Genomic DNA, 15,667 nt, shown 5'->3' with positions numbered 1-15,667 from the left:
CATGCGCTCCCTATTCTCCATTTGTCCGAGTGCAATGACGCTGGTGCATACGATTTAGGTACAGCTGCGGCAGGAGTGAGAGCCAGGAGAAAACTATTCACTGCTGTGAATGGCAGTGACATCGTAGGGGCCGGAGCATGTGTAATGCGCTGCAGGTAGACAGAGTGGCCAAAAAAAATGTTTAAAGATAGGAAGCGATATATAATGTACCCCTTATCTCCTGTGCATAACAGTTAGCGTGCCGGTCATAATCTAGCCCTATGTCGGCAGTGTTTTTGCTACTAACATTTTTATTGCTGTTACTTCAACGAAGGATGAAAAAAGAGCATTAGCAAATGTGATAATATAAGTACATTAGAAATTTAATAAAAGTAATGCTCTATCTAAATGATTTAAGTTCAATTCTGACTTTAAAATATAATCAGATTTAAAGACACCGAAATGCTGTTTTTAACAGTAATTAATAATGAAGCTATATTCAACTTCTCCTTTCCCTGTTTAATCTATTGAATAAAATCAATAAAGGTCAGCATTGGGGGCAAATTGGGCAATGACCACATTATGATTTAGGAAATATAACTTATTTTACCTGAATCTAATGATTGTGATATGTTAACCCCTTGGATGCTAAAGAAAGATGTAACACAAACTCTCTGTTTAAGGTGTTAATAACTATTTTTTTTTTAATTATACGTGCATTTTTCTTTATTCGTTTGAAAATGAAAACTGAACGAATACAAAATTTGTTATAGAGAAACTTGTTAAAGTAGCAGTAAAAGCAAAACTGAATTCCCCATAAAATGCTTAATAATCCAAAGTGAAACAAAATTGCAATGTACTTTCAATAGTTATTTTGCCTGTTTTTCCTGTAATTTATATCAGAATATTGAAGGTTTTCCACACTTTAGAGAAGCTGAAGTGCATTTAGTGAAACGCAACATCCTACATCAGGACTTGACAAATTTGTTTAAAATCTAGGAGCCAGCCCATAAATTTAGCAGCCAGTAACTTTTGTATTTCAAAGCTGTGAGGCCTAGAAAACATTCAGCGGCAACAGGCTAAATCTTAAGTGTTGTGGTGGGCACCAATGGGTGTCTTTAGGACTCTAAACCAGGGCTACGAGACCTAATTTTAAGGAGCCCAGATCTAGGCAAAGAACTTCACTACTTGTGCACCATCGCTTAGCTCTAAAGCATTAGATAACACAACTTTTCTTGTGTGCCCCCTTTGGAGTCTAATATGCGAGAGACAGAGCGTACTCGCACAATCAGTCATGCAGATGTTAGCGCACCCTAGACTATCGCTTGAGTGATACATAACACAAGTACAAAAATGGAAGCGATATTGATAGAGCTCGAGTGGTCTTAACACACTATAGAGCTAATATTTCTTCTGTTATGTGTGATCAGTCCACGGGTCATCATTACTTCTGGGATATTAGCTGCTCCCCTACAGGAAGTGCAGGAGGATTCACCCAGCAGAGTTGCTATATAGCTCCTCCCCTCTACGTCACCTCCAGTCATTCTCTTGCACCCAAAGACTAGATAGGAGGTGTGAGAGGACTATGGTGATTATACTTAGTTTTTAGAACTTCAATCAAAAGTTTGTTATTTTACAATAGCACCGGAGCGTGTTATTACCTCTCTGGCAGAGTTTGAAGAAGAATCTACCAGAGTTTTTCTTATGATTTTAACCGGAGTAGTTAAGATCATATTGCTGTTTCTCGGCCATCTGAGGGAGGTAAAAGCTTCAGATCAGGGGACAGCGGGCAGTTGAATCTGCATTGAGGTATGTCGCAGTTGTTATTTTCTGAATGGAATTGATGAAAAAATCCTGCCATACCGTTATAATGAACATGTATGTATACTCTACACTTTAGTATTCTGGGGATGGTATTTCACCGGAATTACTCTGTAAAAGTACATTAAACCTTTTATTAGGTATTTTTCATGTTAAACGTTTTTGCTGGAATGTAGAATCGTTTGCATTAATGAGGTACTGAGTGAATAAGTATTTGGGCATTATTTTCCACTTGGCAGTTTGCTTGTGTTAATTATGACAGTTTCGTTTCTCTCTCACTGCTGTGTGTGAGAGGGAGGGGCCGTTTTTGGCGCTCTTTGCTACGCATCAAAAATTTCCAGTCAGTTTTTCTGCATGATCCGGTTCATCTCTAACAGAACTCAGGGGTCTTCAAACTTCTTTGAAGGGAGGTAGATTCTCTCAGCAGAGCTGTGAGACTTATATAGTGACTGTGATTTTAAACGTTGTTTAAAATTTAATTAGTGTTATTTTACTAATGGGAACAAACCTTTGCTAAAAAGTTGTGTTGTTTGTTAAGAGTGATGCTATAACTGTTTTTCAGTTCATTATTTCAACTGTCATTTAATAGTTTAGTGCTTCTTGAGGCACAGTACGTTTTTATTAAATAAAATTGTAACCGAGTTGCATGTTTATTGCTAGTGTGTTAAACATGTCTGATTCAGAGGAAGATACCTGTGTCATTTGTTCCAATGCCAAGGTGGAGCCCAATAGAAATTTATGTACTAACTGTATTGATGCTACCTTAAATAAAAGCCAATCTGTACAAATTGAACAAATTTCACCAAACAGCGAGGGGAGAGTTATGCCGACTAACTCGCCTCACGTGTCAGTACCTGCATCTCCCGCCCGGGAGGTGCGTGATATTATGGCGCCTAGTACATCTGGGCAGCCATTACAGATAACATTACAAGATATGGCTACTGTTATGACTGAAGTTTTGGCTAAATTACCAGAACTAAGAGGCAAGCGTGATCACTCTGGGGTGAGAACAGAGTGCGCTGATAATTCTAGGGCCATGTCTGATACTGCGTCACAGCTTGCAGAGCATGAGGACGGAGAGCTTCATTCTGTAGGTGACGGTTCTGATCCAAACAGATTGGATTCAGATATTTCAAATTTTAAATTTAAATTGGAAAACCTCCGTGTATTACTAGGGGAGGTTTTAGCAGCTCTCAACGATTGTAACGCTGTTGCAATACCAGAGAAAATGTGTAGGTTGGATAAATACTTTGCGGTACCGGCGAGTACTGACGTTTTTCCTATACCTAAGAGATTAACTGAAATTGTTACTAAGGAGTGGGATAGACCCGGTGTGCCGTTCTCACCCCCTCCAATATTTAGAAAGATGTTTCCAATAGACGCCACCACACGGGACTTATGGCAAACGGTCCCTAAGGTGGAGGGAGCAGTTTCTACTTTAGCTAAGCGTACCACTATCCCGGTGGAGGATAGCTGTGCTTTTTCAGATCCTATGGATAAAAAATTAGAGGGTTACCTTAAGAAAATGTTTATTCAACAAGGTTTTATATTACAACCCCTTGCATGCATCGCGCCGATCACGGCTGCGGCAGCATTTTGGATTGAGTCTCTGGAAGAGAACCTTAGTTCAGCTACGCTGGACGACATTACGGACAGGCTTAGAGTCCTTAAACTAGCTAATTCATTCATTTCGGAGGCCGTAGTACATTTAACCAAACTTACGGCTAAGAATTCAGGATTCGCCATTCAGGCACGCAGAGCGCTGTGGCTAAAATCCTGGTCGGCTGATGTAACTTCTAAGTCCAAATTACTTAGTATACCTTTCAAGGGGCAAACTTTATTTGGGCCCGGTTTGAAAGAAATTATTGCTGACATTACAGGAGGTAAGGGCCACGCCCTACCTCAAGACAAAGCCAAAGCTAAGGCTAGACAGTCTAATTTTCGTCCCTTTCGGAATTTCAAAGCAGGAGCAGCGCCAACTTCCACTGCACCAAAACAGGGAGGAGCTGTTGCTCGTTACAGACAAGGCTGGAAGCCTAATCAGTCCTGGAACAAGGGCAAGCAGGCCAGTAAACCTGCTGCTGTCCCAAAGACAGCATGAACCGAGGGCCCCCGATCCGGGACCGGATCTAGTGGGGGGCAGACTCTCTCTCTTCGCCCAGGCTTGGGCAAGAGATGTCCAGGATCCCTGGGCGCTAGAGATCATATCTCAGGGATACCTTCTAGACTTCAAATCCTCTCCCCCAAGAAGGAGATTTCATCTGTCAAGGTTGTCAACAAACCAAATAAAGAAAGACGCGTTTCTACGCTGTGTACAAGATCTATTATTAATGGGAGTGATCCATCCGGTTCCGCGGTCGGAACAAGGACAAGGGTTTTACTCAAACCTATTTGTGGTTCCCAAAAAAGAGGGAACTTTCAGGCCAATCTTGGATTTAAAGATCCTAAACAAATTCCTAAGAGTTCCATCGTTCAAAATGGAAACTATTCGGACAATCTTACCCATGATCCAAGAGGGTCAGTACATGACCACAGTGGATTTAAAGGATGCTTACCTTCACATACCGATTCACAAAGATCATTACCGGTATCTAAGGTTTGCCTTCTTAAACAGGCATTACCAGTTTGTAGCCCTTCCATTCGGATTGGCTACGGCTCCAAGAATCTTTACAAAGGTTCTGGGTGCCCTTCTGGCGGTACTAAGACCGCGAGGAATTTCGGTAGCTCCGTACCTAGACGACATTCTGATACAAGCTTCAAGCTTTCAAACTGCCAAGTCTCATACAGAGTTAGTTCTGGCATTTCTAAGGTCGCACGGATGGAAAGTGAACGAAAAGAAGAGTTCTCTCTTTCCTCTCACAAGAGTTCCATTCTTGGGGACTCTTATAGATTCTGTAGAAATGAAGATTTATCTGACAGAAGACAGATTAACAAAGCTTCTAAATGCATGCCGTGTCCTTCATTCCATTCAACTCCCGTCAGTAGCTCAATGCATGGAGGTGATCGGCTTAATGGTAGCTGCAATGGACATAGTTCCCTTTGCACGCCTACATCTCAGACCGCTGCAATTGTGCATGCTGAGTCAGTGGAATGGGGATTACTCAGATTTGTCCCCCACTCTGAATCTGGATCAAGAGACCAGAAACTCTCTTCTATGGTGGCTTTCTCGGCCACATCTGTCCAGGGGGATGCCGTTCAGCAGGCCGGACTGGACAATTGTAACAACAGACGCCAGCCTTCTAGGTTGGGGCGCTGTCTGGAATTCTCTGAAGGCTCAGGGACAATGGAGTCAGGAGGAAAGTCTCCTGCCAATAAACATTCTGGAATTGAGAGCAGTTCTCAATGCCCTTCTAGCTTGGCCCCAGTTAAAGACTCGGGGGTTCATCAGGTTTCAGTCGGACAACATCACGACTGTAGCTTACATCAACCATCAAGGAGGGACAAGAAGCTCCCTAGCAATGATAGAAGTATCAAAGATAATTCGCTGGGCAGAGTCTCACTCTTGCCATCTGTCAGCAATCCACATCCCGGGAGTGGAGAACTGGGAGGCGGATTTCTTGAGTCGCCAGACTCTTCATCCGGGGGAGTGGGAACTTCATCCGGAGGTCTTTGCCCAAATACTTCAACGTTGGGGCAAACCAGAGATAGATCTCATGGCGTCTCGCCAGAACGCCAAACTTCCTCGCTACGGATCCAGATCCAGGGATCCGGGAGCGGTTCTGATAGATGCTTTGACAGCACCTTGGAACTTCAGGATGGCTTATGTGTTTCCACCCTTCCCGCTGCTTCCTCGATTGATTGCCAAAATCAAACAGGAGAAAGCATCAGTGATTCTAATAGCGCCTGCATGGCCGCGCAGGACTTGGTATGCAGATCTAGTGGACATGTCATCCTGTCCGCCTTGGTCTCTACCTCTAAGACAGGACCTTCTGATTCAGGGTCCATTCAAACATCAAAGTCTAACTTCTCTGAAGCTGACTGCTTGGAAATTGAACGCTTGATTTTATCAAAACGTGGTTTTTCTGAGTCGGTTATTGATACCCTGATACAGGCTAGGAAGCCTGTTACCAGAAAGATTTACCATAAAATATGGCGTAAATACCTATACTGGTGTGAATCCAAAGATTACTCCTGGAGTAAGGTTAGGATTCCAAGGATATTGTCTTTTCTACAAGAAGGTTTAGAAAAGGGTTTATCGGCTAGCTCATTAAAGGGACAGATTTCAGCTCTGTCCATCTTGTTTCACAGGCGTCTGTCAGAAAATTCAGACATCCAAGCCTTTTGTCAGGCTTTAACTAGGATCAAGCCTGTGTTTAAAACTGTTGCTCCGCCATGGAGTTTAAACTTAGTTCTTAACGTTTTACAGGGTGTTCCGTTTGAACCCCTTCATTCCATTGATATAAAATTGTTATCTTGGAAAGTTCTATTTTTAATGGCTATTTCCTCGGCTCGAAGAGTCTCTGAGTTATCAGCCCTACATTGTGATTCTCCTTATCTGATCTTTCACTCAGACAAGGTAGTTCTGCGTACTAAACCTGGGTTCTTACCTAAGGTAGTCACTAACAGGAATATCAATCAAGAGATTGTTGTTCCATCCTTGTGTCCAAATCCTTCTTCAAAGAAGGAACGTCTTCTACACAATCTGGATGTAGTTCGTGCCCTCAAGTTCTACTTGCAGGCAACTAAAGATTTTCGCCAAACTTCTTCCCTGTTTGTCGTTTATTCTGGACAGAGGAGAGGTCAAAAAGCTTCGGCTACCTCTCTCTCTTTTTGGCTTCGTAGCTTAATACGTTTAGCCTATGAGACTGCTGGACAGCAGCCTCCTGAAAGAATTACAGCTCATTCCACTAGAGCTGTGGCTTCCACTTGGGCCTTTAAGAATGAGGCCTCTGTTGAACAGATTTGCAAGGCTGCAACTTGGTCTTCGCTTCATACTTTTTCCAAATTTTACAAATTTGACACTTTTGCTTCTTCGGAGGCTATTTTTGGGAGAAAGGTTCTTCAGGCAGTGGTTCCTTCTGTATAATGAGCCTGCCTATCCCTCCCGTCATCCGTGTACTTTTGCTTTGGTATTGGTATCCCAGAAGTAATGATGACCCGTGGACTGATCACACATAACAGAAGAAAACATAATTTATGCTTACCTGATAAATTCCTTTCTTCTGTTGTGTGATCAGTCCACGGCCCGCCCTGTTTTTAAGGCAGGTGCATATTTTTTAAATTATAATTCAGTCACCACTACACCCTTGGTTTCTCCTTTCTCGTTGGTCTTTGGTCGAATGACTGGAGGTGACGTAGAGGGGAGGAGCTATATAGCAACTCTGCTGGGTGAATCCTCTTGCACTTCCTGTAGGGGAGCAGCTAATATCCCAGAAGTAATGATGACCCGTGGACTGATCACACAACAGAAGAAAGGAATTTATCAGGTAAGCATAAATTATGTTTTTTGTACAAGGCCCACATGAATAAATTAACACATTTTGCATTAATTAATTTGTTTCGAATGAATACTGAAAAATGAATGTCCACTTTTAAGCAAAGCTGCACCCAAGTTCTGGAACATAGAATAGATTCACTAAAATAGAGATATATATATATATATATATATATATATATATATATATATATATATATATATATATATATATATATATATATATATATATATATATATATATATATATATATATATATATATATATATATATATATATATATATATACACATCAGTTATATGAGTCACTTCCACGTCTGCAAGAAAGTGGCCAGTCACCATTTTGTGCTGTTCCAGATCTGTTTTGTAATCAGACATACGCTGCATCTCTTAAAGGGGCATGCCACCCACATTTTTTCTTTTATGATTTAGAAAGAGAATGCAATTTTAAACATCTTTCTAATTTACTTATATTATCTAATTTGTTTTATTCTCTTGATATTCTTTGATGAAAAGCATATCTAGATATGCTCACTAGCTGCTGATTGGTTGCTGCACATAGAAGCATCGTGTGATTGGCTCACCATGTGCATTGCTTTTTCTTCAACTAAGGATATTTAAAAAATGAAGCAAAATAAATAATGGAAGTAAATTGTAATGTTGTTTAAATTTCTATTCTCTATCTGAATCATGAAAGAAAGATTTTGGGTTTAGTGGCCCTTTAAGTGCTTACCTGTTGCTTTTACTGAGGTTTTTTCTTCTAGACTGTGCTGCCTGTATCACAGATTTCTATCTTTGAACTGCAAGAGGTTAATGTTACTAATAATGGAGGTAATTTTACATTATGTTATATAATTCCTTTTGTATAAAATGTTTTGTTGTCATGACAATTATCATATAATTATCAGGAGAAGACTGAAAACAATGCAATAACCAATTAAAGGGACACTTAGGTCAAATTAAACTTTTATGAATCAGAGCGTGCAATTTAAACCACTTTCCAATTTACTTCCATTAACAAAATGTGCAGTCATTTCATATTTATACTTTTTGAGTCACCAGCTCCTACTGAGCATGTGCAAGAATTAACAGACTATATGTACATGCATTTGTGATTGGCTGATGGCTGTCACATGGTACAGGGGGAGTGGAACTCGACATAACTTTAAAATTTGTCAGAAAAAAATCTACTACTCATGTGAAGTTCAGACTAAGTGCAATTGCATTGTCTTCTTATCATGCATTTGTTGATTATGCAAATCTAATGTATTTACGGGTCCTTTAAAGGGACACTATAGAAGACATCCCCCTGTGTTAATGAGCTCCAGAAATTAATTTCATTATCTGAGATATATATATATATATATTTTTTTTAAAATCTTCAGTTCATATGAAAGAGCAGGTCAAAGACATTTAAATTGTATTGAAATAAAAAGGAATTGCATGCGACTCTGGCAGTTCCATTGGCTAACAGGGACACGCCTCCACAAGCATGAAAACAAAACTAGTTTATCCAGGAAATAGTGCTGCCATCTAGTGCTCTTGCAAATGGATGACATTCTTGCAAAACTGCTGCCATATAGTGCTCCAGACACGTGCACGCTCCTGAGCTTACGTCCCTGCTTTAAAAAAAAAAGATCCCAAGAGAACAATGAGTCGTTCGGTGTGCACTTCCTTTTAGTTTAAAAACCACAATAAACCACTTTAATGTATAAATAAGTTTATACTGTGCTCTTTCATATGTGTTTTATTTCACTTTAAAGAGACGTGAAACCCATACATTTGTTTTCTTTTATAATTCCAAAGTACTTCTATTATAAAATTGTATTTCTTCTCTTTGTATCCTTTCTTGAAAAGCATACCTGGGTAGGAGCAGCAATGCATTACTGGGAGCTAGCTGCTGATAGGTTGCTTCCTCTTCATTGGCTCACTTCATGTGTTCAGCTAGCGCTCCCAGTAGTTAATTGCTGCTCCTCGCTCCTTCAACAAAGGATACCAAGAGAATGAAGAAAATTTGATAACAGAAGTAAATCGCAAAGTTGTTTTAAAAATATATGCTCTGTATGAATCATGAAAGAAAACAGTGTTCCATGTCCCTTTAAGTCATTTGAAAAGAAATTGGAGAACACATTGGGGGAGGGGCTTGTGTTTCACAGCTGATGGCTTCTGCTATGTTGATGTCAACATTTTCTCAGCCTATAATATTCACATTTGTTTTTTAATGAAAAGATATTTCGGAGCAATTCAGTACAGTAATTGTACCTTTCAAACATGGTCTTAAATTTAATACCAAAAAAATCTTAAACTAAATTAAAGGGACATGAAACCCAATTGTTTTCTTTTCAAAGAAACCAAGGGAACAAAAGAAATGAGATAAAATAAGTAAATTGGAAAGTTGTTTAAAATCACATCCTCTGTCTGAATCATGAAAGAAAAAATGTGGGTTTTGTGTCCTTTTTAATGTTCACTTGCAATCCCGCACTTATAACACCAAACATAACATTAACTCTTCATGTACCCACTTTAGATGGGAAAAAATATGCAATATATCACTTTAAGTAGTGATGCGTATTTGTTTTATGAATTATTTATATTTGAGAAATAATTGCTGGCCTAAAGTTTTCCTAACATTAAATCTCAGACACATGGATACGATTCCAATATTTTGTCTAGGGATGAGAAATATTTCAACACATTTGATAAAATGAATGACTGTTAGTTACGTTCATTCTAAATAAGTGTCAGTTTGACAAACCATTTGTCATTCATAGCTAAAAAAAAATGTTAAAGGGATACTAAACACATTTTTTCTTTCTTTCATGATTCAGACAGATCATGCAATTTTAAGTGACTTTTTAGTTTACTCCTATCATCAATTTTCTTCATTCTCTTGCTATCTTTATATGAAAAAAGCAGGAATTTAAGGTAAGGAGCCGGTCCATTTTTGGTTCAGTACCCTGGATAGCGCTTGCTGATTGGTGGGTACATTTAGCCAGCAAGTGCAAGGTGCATCAGCAAGTGCAACCCATGTTCTGAACCAAAAATGAGCCAGTTCCTTAGCTTAGATTCCTGCTTTTTCAGGAGTAAAGTAGAAAGTTGCTTAAAATTGCATGATCTGTCTGAATCACGAAAGAAAAAAATTGGGTTTAGTATCCCTTTTAATTTGTCCCTTTAATGAAATGCAACATTGCATTATTAATCTATCAACATATTCAAATGTAATATTCAAATATGCAATTGTTACATTTAGTATTTGAATGTTAACATTTGTGTTATAGAAACATTTAAATGGCAGAGCGAATGTCAAGGGGAACATTCAGCATACAACCTTTGAATGTGAAAATTTAAATATACACCAAAAACTAATGCTGACACAGGCAATCCTAATCATCAATACGGAATCAATTAGCAAAGATATTTCAATTTAATTATTATTACGTATTATTTGCTTCTTTAACCCCTTAACGACCGAGGACGTGCAGGGTACGTCCTCAGAAAAAAGGCAGTTAATGCCTGAGAACGTACCCTGCACGTCCTCGGTGTGGAAAGCAGCTGGAAGCGATCCTGCTCGCTTCCAGCTGCTTTCCGGTTATTGCAGTGATGCCTCGATATGGAGGCATCCTGCAATAACCTTAAATGGCCATCCGGTGCAGAGAGAGCCACTCTGTGGCCCTCTCTGCACCAGACATCGGTGGCCGGTAACGTTGGTGGGTGGGAGCTGACTTGGGAGGCGGGTGGGCGGCCATCGATGGGCCGGGTAATGTAGAGGGGGGCGGGATCGGGGATGGGGGCGCACACAGGCGCGTGCACGTCGGGCGGCGGGCGGGCGCGTGCACGGGGCGGGAGCGGGTGGGAACCGCTACACTACAGAAAAGACTGTGGTAAAAGTTTGTGTAAAGCTTTTTATTTTTAAAACAAACCCAGTCAAAGGTATCTAGGAGGGGGTGGGGGTTTGTTCTTTGGTGGGTAGGGGAGCTACACTACAGAAAATGGGGGATAATAATAATAATAAATAATAAAGCAACTATTTTTTTTATAAACTGGGTACTGGCAGACAGCTGCCAGTACCCAAGATGGCGGCCATTAAGGCAGAGGGGGAGGGTTAGACAGCTGTTTGGTGGGGGATCAGCCAGGTTGGGGGCTAAGGGGGGCTCCTACACAGCAGCATATGTAAATATGCTTAAAAAAACCCCCAAAAAGCCTAAATATATATTTTATTTTAGTACTGGCAGAGTTGCTGCCAGTACTTAAGATGGCGGGGACAATTGTGGGGTGGGGGAGGGAAGGGAGCTGTTTGGGAGGGATCAGGGGGTCTGATGTGTCAGGTGGGAGGCTGATCTCTACACTAAAGCTAAAATTAACCCTGCAAGCTCCCTACAAACTTCCTAATTAACCCCTTCACTGCTAGCTATACTACACGTGTGATGCGCAGCGGCATTTAGCGGCCTTCTAAGTACCAAAAAGCAACGCCAAAGCCATATATGTCTGCTATTTCTGAACAAAGGGGATCCCAGAGAAGCATTTACAACAATTTGTGCCATAATTGCACAAGCTGTTTGTAAATGATTTCAGTGAGAAACCTAAAATTGTGAAAAATTTAACTTTTTTTTTAATTTGATCGCAATTGGCGGTGAAATGGTGGCATGAAATATACCAAAATGGGCCTAGATCATTACTTGGGGTTGTCTACTACACTACACTAAAGCTAAAATTACCCCAAAAAGCTCCCTACATGCTCCCTAATTAACCCCTTTACTGCTGGGCATAATACCCGTGTGGTGCACAGTGGCATTTAGCATCCTTTTAATTACCAAAAAGCAACACCAAAGCCATATATGTCTGCTATTTCTGAACAAAGGGGATCCCAAAGAAAAATTTACAATCATTTATGCCATAATTGCACAAGCTGTTTGTAAATAATTTCAGTGAGAAACCTAAAGTTTGTGAAAAAATTTGTGAAAAAGTGAACGATTTTTTGTATTTGATCGCATTTGGCGGTGAAATGGTGGCATGAAATATACCAAAATTGGCCTAGATCAATACTTTGGGATGTTTACTAAAAAAAAATATATACATGTCAATAGATATTCAGGGATTCCTGAAAGATATTAGTGTTCTAATGTAACTAGCGCTAATCTTGAAAAAAAAAATGGTTTGGAAATAGCAAAGTGCTACTTGTATTTATGGCCCTATAACTTACAAAAAAAGCAAAGAACGTGTAAACATTGGGTATTTCTAAACTCAGGACAAAATTTAGAAACTATTTAGCATGGGTGTTTTTTGGTGGTTGCAGATGTATAACAGATTTTGGGGGTCAAAGTTAGAAAAAGTGTGTTTTTTTCCATTTTTTTCTCATATTTTATAATTTTTTTTAAAGTAAATTATAAGATATGATGAAAATAATGGTATCTTTGGAAAGTCCATTTAATGGCGAGAAAAACGGTATATAATATGTGTGGGTACAGTAAATGAGTAAGAGGAAAATTACAGCTAAACACAAACACCGCAAAAATGTAAAAATAGCCTTGGTCCCAAACGGACAGAAAATGGAAAAGTGCTGTGGTCATTAAGGGGTTAAAGGCAGCCTGTGAAAAATCTGTTTATATATATTTTCACATTTAAGATAACGCTGTTATAATAATAATAATGTTCTCATTTTAAATAATTTGTACAGCAACGCTACTGCATAAATGTTTTTGCACGCCACTACAGATGGAGAGGTATGTGAGACATATTCCAGAGTCTGAAATATTCCATTAGCTTCATGGGAAAGATGCAAATCTCCCATAAGAAAATAAATTACATTAAGGTTATTGATTGCAATGGTGTGATGCTATGGCATGCACTGTCTAAGATGATTTATAAAAAATGATTTCCTGCTATGAAGTCTTACATTTAAACCATGCAGAAATTCTGGTAACCATGTTTTGTGAGCAGCAATTGTATTTTTCCAGAAATTAAACATTGAGCGACGGCAATAAAAATATGCATGATACTCTCATAATTTATTTTGCAGTTATGGTAAAAAATATTGTGTTAAAACGAAAGCATCACATAATGTACTTACAAAAATCCTGTACGTGTATAGAAAACAAAAATAAAATAAAAAAAACATTTTGCAATAGAATATACAGCATAAGGTCAGTCTGTAGAAGTGTCACATGACTATATTATAATTGCAAATCCAGATGATATGTGGCCCATGTGACTTGTTATTGATAAGACAGCTAGAAATGCCCTGTGTTGTCGTTTTGTTGGGTAAATCTTCTTCTGTTCTTTATTTGCAGGTTAAGACACCAGGCTAGGAAAGAGCTATACGTTTACAAACAGGTGAGACTGGAATATTTACGCTACTAGGTTTAAAAATAAATTAGCGACTGAACAGAATGTGCTTTACATTTCCAGGCCAGGATGTGAATTGAAGCCAGACTTGTAAACTTTCTCTCATATTAGTTTAAAAAACTTCCCATTGTTACATTTTTCCCATTAGAAGTAAACTTTTGAAATCCGTAAACATAAATAGCTTTAACTTTTTTTTTTTTAAATTTTTTAAAAAAACTAATCAAAATTTATACCAGAACCCAAACTCTTTGATTAAAAAAAAAAGTGTGAACAAGTAAGGGAGGCTTAAACCTTTTTCGGAGACTGCAGGATATTGCAGCTTCAGATCCGAGAACCTACATGAGAACAGGTGTGTCTGTGTATGTGTGTATGTATATATATATATATATATTGTGTGTGTGTGTGTGTGTGTATATATATATATATATAATTTTTTTTTTTTTTTTTTTAATATATATATTCATATGATTTATATTTAGATGGTACAATAATATATTTACATGTTAGCAGTGCATTTAAGACAATCTTTCATTTGTTAGAAAGCAAGGATGGTGAGGGAAAGTATACTGGGTTTATAAGTCAGAATTGTAGGGCTTTATCAATTATTGCTTATATTAGCTGGCCCTTAAATTCAAGAGTTAGAGCAGTTATATACAAATTTATGTACAGAAAATGCAAAATAATTTGCAAAACAAAGAAAAAACCGCCTGTCTCTAAAAAGATATCATCAAAACCCAGAATCTGAATTGTGTAACAAAAGTGTATGGATTAAAATTTATCTCATGGAAAAAAGATCACTTATACTAAATAACTTTACTAGAGAGAAAAAAAAATAGTCCGGCTGGACTAGTACACACGCGCACACACTTTTAAAACTTGCTTAAACATGTTATAAACTAACACACAATATAATTTTGTAACACAAGCATGATTGAGCTATAACATATAGATGTAAACTAGATATAGATGTAAGGGACTATCATTTGTCCCCAGTGCTGGTATCTTAGAATTGGATCTGAAATTGGACCTATTTAAACTTAATAGAACTCTTAAAATCAAAGAATTTTTTCAAAATCAGACAAGAGATACACAACATGGGACATTAGGATTAGTTGACTACAGGTGCAAGAAAAAAAGCACATTTGAACCTCACAACAGCAGCCCCACCACGAAAACATACATCAGGTTAATAACACAGGATCTAGAGTCAGAACGTATGAATAAAGTATGAAGACATAATTTACAGAAAGACGAACTAGAAGCCATTAAATCCTTGCAAACTGATACCTCTGTGGTCGTTAGACCGGCGGATAAGGGCGGTGCCATAGTTCTTGTGATCTACAGAGGGGACATTTTTACAACAACTGTCTGACCCCAGTACATACAGAGTGCTATCAACGGATCCTACACATAACTTTAAAACACAGTTGGATGACTTACTACGCTTCGGATTTGAACAGGGATTTATTACTGAGCAGATTAATGAGTTCTGCCATACACTACATCCCAGAATTGCCATACTGTATACAATTACTAAGATACACAAAACCATGACACATCCACCAGGTCGCCCTATTGTCAGCTGTTCAGTCCCTTCTCCAACCAGTGGCACAGTACATTGAAGTTTTGTTACAACTTATTGTTAGAGATACACGCTCCTTCTTACTGGATACAAACGATCTTATCAGACAACTCAGGGAAGTAAGGATTCAGGACGGTGACCTTCTTGAAACCCTTGATGTCAATAGTCTGAATACTATTATACCACATGATTTCGGATTGACAGCTATTGAAACACATCTATTGAAATCACAGAAGTATACAGGCCCTCCGATTGAATACTTACTGTCCTTGATTGATTTCTGTCTCAGAAAAAACTATTTCCATTTTGAACAACAGTTTTATTTGCAAGTGGCGTAGACGGCCATGGGCTGGAACATTGCCCCCACCTATGCAAATATATTTGTCTCAATTTGAAGATGACGTCTTGTGGGGTATTAATGATGAACAATTCACCTTCTACCAAAGGTATATTGATGATATTTGGAGAGGAGGTGAAGAGAAACTACAGGCTTGGTTTGCTATCAATA

At 38.7% G+C, this 15,667-nt stretch overlaps 1 protein-coding gene across 1 annotated transcript in view; it reads left to right on the top strand.

Moving 5' to 3' along the window:
- The window catches only part of RNF24 (ring finger protein 24), a 354,461-nt gene that overhangs the window by 237,016 nt on the left and 101,778 nt on the right, over positions 1 to 15,667 (top strand). The window contains exon 3 of the mRNA XM_053704299.1: positions 13,523 to 13,565. Coding sequence (XP_053560274.1) covers positions 13,523 to 13,565 — 43 coding nt within the window. The remainder of the gene's footprint in view (positions 1 to 13,522; positions 13,566 to 15,667) is intronic.

Source organism: Bombina bombina, chromosome 2 (assembly GCF_027579735.1).
Source record: "Bombina bombina isolate aBomBom1 chromosome 2, aBomBom1.pri, whole genome shotgun sequence".
NCBI lineage: Eukaryota > Metazoa > Chordata > Amphibia > Anura > Bombinatoridae > Bombina > Bombina bombina.
This window is presented reverse-complemented; position numbering and strand designations above follow the sequence as displayed.